We start from the raw sequence: 2,821 nt of genomic DNA, 5'->3' as shown, positions 1-2,821 counted from the left end.
CAGAATGGTGTGGTATTCTGGGCTCTACCTCCCTCACTGAGAAGTGGGGTGGAAGCTCTAGCAAAAAAGAACTTGTGAGACTGTTCACTGGGGAGAGTAAGAAGCCTAAGGAGTCCTTACCACGGCAGGGTTGCTGACGACTAGGCCTGAGTGAGAGAAGTCGGGCAGTCCGTCCAGACTACTGACCCTGCTGGGAAGGAGTCTAGGTGTAGGTCTGCCTACCGAGGCCTTGCCACTCTTGGGTCTGTCTGTCTGTGCGCCTTCGCCGGTGTCTGCGTGGCCTGTTGGGGCTCCCGGGAGGGTATGGAGGAGACCGTCTGCTTCGGTGCTGGGTAGAGGCTCTGCGGATGGGGCCCAGACGTGGCTCGTGGCTAATCCTTAAGTTTGCTTCACCAGTATATCCCACTTGGCGTGCTGGAGGGTCATGGGAGAATTCCCGGCGCTGTAAAGATGGGTGGGAGGGCACATAGATGTCTTGTCTGTAGTTCGCAAACAGACGTCGAGCTTGGGTATAAGACGTAGAAGGGCGCCGTGGGGTGCGGTGGCACGTGGACCTGGGTGGACGCCAGAACAAAGCCTGTTCGCCTGGGTCACCTCTGTTGTCCCTGGGCTGCCTACCTCCTGCCCTGCCTGGATTTCCGCTGGCGGGGGTGTCCCTGAGCCACCTGCCCACGGGGCAGCGGCAGGGGAGGTCCACGCCCCAGGCATCAGCCACGTGTGCCAGCAGCAGCTGGGAGAGGTGGCGGTGCGCGCGCTCGTCCCAGTGCACGCCGTCTCGCTGCCGGTGCTGCCCTGCGTGCCGGAAGTGGAAATGGAGGTCCAGCACGTCAAAGCCCCGCCGGCTGGCCTCCGCCGAACTGTAGAAGTTGGCCTCTATCACATCTTCCCGCAGGTGGGAAGCATCCCGCTGGTGCTCGGTCGGGAGGATGCTGCTCGAGACAACCTCGGCCACCGGCATGGCCGTGTTCCACACCAGGAGGCAGGACACGGGCAGCACCCGGTCCAGGAGCCCGAAGAGGCTCTCCAGATTCTCGCGGTAGCCTCTCCGGAAGTTCGGGCCATACCTCGAGAGATCCCAGAGGCAGGAGTTCATGATGACCAAGTCCGGGTGGTGCTCGTCCTGCCGCAGCTCTTCGAGGACGTCCACGACATACTGGGAGTACACACGCGTGAGGAAGTAGAACCGCACCAGGTGGTGGCCCGAGCAGAACTGGCGGACCTCACGGTAATGGGTGCTGTTGTGCATGCGGCCCCGCCTGCCGCCCTCCAGCAGCACGTCTTGCTCGAAACTCAGCTCACCCTTGGCCTTCAGCTGGCTGGATGAGAGCAGGCAGTCCTTCTGCAGCAGGAGCACCAGGTCCTTGTACACGGCCCTCTGCACTGAGTCTCCCATGACGACCACGAACTTGTTGTGCAGCAGCTGCCGGACCTCGCAGGCCCGCAGGTGCGCCATGATGGCTGAAGGCAGGACAGGCGACCTAGCTCTTGCCTTTCCTCAGAGTAGGTCTGAAGAGCGATCAGAGGTAGGGCAGAACCGCACTGGAAAGAGGACAGCGGACGGGCGGGGGGTGGAGACGGGTGGGGTTCGGCGCGGGCCGAGCAGCTGAGGAGAGGGTAAGGAAGGCAGCCGGCAGTCCCAAGCCCTCCTCAGCCAATGTTAACTTCACCCCAGGACGTGCGTGCGTGCCCTCTGAACCGCGTATGCGCTTGTGTGGGGCTAAGCTCCATCTGGCGGAAGGGAGGCGCAACACCCCAGCAGGAACCTGCCCTCCTACACTGCGGAGTGAGCGTTCCCATTCAATGCAGGGGTGCATGCTCGTGCGTTGAAGTACCTCAGGCCTGGACTGTTATTCCCTGGCTCATCCTGGCACGTCCGCTCCACCGCCTGCTCTCTGTTTTGCCAGTGTCTCCCTAACGGGCCCACTGTCACATCTGGGGTGCCTCTTTGTTCTGGTTCTTGCTTTCTGTATGTGCTCCCACCTCTACTTGAGAATTTCATTATTGCTGTCTTAGTTCTTCTGAGCCATCTCCTGTACTCGTGGCTTTAGAGACACGAGTCCACTGGGAGAGAGATGCCATTTCCAGGGGGAGAACCCCCCGGAGACCGATCTATAGCCAAGATTTCCAAGGTATGATTGGTAGAGTACTCGGTTCCTGTGCAAATCTTTGATGGTTCAACACTGCGTATTTTTTTTTTCTTTAAATAAAACTATTTATTGTTGTCTCACTGTGGATTCTGATCCACTTGTAAGAAATAATACAGGGAGATCCCTGTGTATTGTTTATCCACTTTATCCCATGGATGATATCTTGGAAAACTAATACAGTGTCACAACCAGAATATGGGCCTCAATAGAGTCAATATACTGTACATGCCCTTTCCTCACTGCATTGCCTCCCTCCTGCCCCATTCCCTTAATGCCTGGCAACTGCCAAGCTGTTCCCCATTCCCAGAATTCTGCCATTTTGGGAACTCTATAAATGGAAATGGTACAGTGTATAACCTTGGGGAATTGACTTTTTCCCCTCAACAGCATTCTCTGGAGATTCATCCAGGTTCTCTGGAGATTCATCTAGTATGTCCATTTTATAAACCCTGATAAACCCTAACCACTTGTTTTCTGCATTAGTAAGTTTCCCAGTGGCACAAATGTGTCATACTTTGTTCCCTTTTTATTTATTGAGTACTAGTCAATGGTATGGATGTACCACAGTCAATTTAGCCATTTTCCCTTTACAAGGTCGTTGGGGTTGTCTCCAGTTTTTGGCTATTACAGATCACACTGCTGTAAATATTCCAGTACAGGTTTTTGTGAGAACC

The 2,821-nt window shown here is 55.9% G+C and overlaps 1 protein-coding gene across 1 annotated transcript; it reads right to left on the bottom strand.

The window, feature by feature from the left end:
• Positions 1–202: 202 nt before the first annotated feature.
• LOC109445094 (PC-esterase domain-containing protein 1B) lies at positions 203–1,453 on the bottom strand. Its single transcript, XM_019727067.2, has one exon. It carries the CDS (start codon positions 1,451–1,453, stop codon positions 203–205), a length of 1,251 nt encoding a protein of 416 aa, XP_019582626.2.
• Positions 1,454–2,821: the final 1,368 nt, after the last annotated feature.

This window comes from Rhinolophus sinicus, linkage group LG01 (genome assembly GCF_036562045.2).
Source record: "Rhinolophus sinicus isolate RSC01 linkage group LG01, ASM3656204v1, whole genome shotgun sequence".
Lineage (NCBI taxonomy): Eukaryota > Metazoa > Chordata > Mammalia > Chiroptera > Rhinolophidae > Rhinolophus > Rhinolophus sinicus.
Note: the sequence above shows the minus strand (reverse complement) of the source record. Positions and strands in the feature narration are given on the sequence as shown.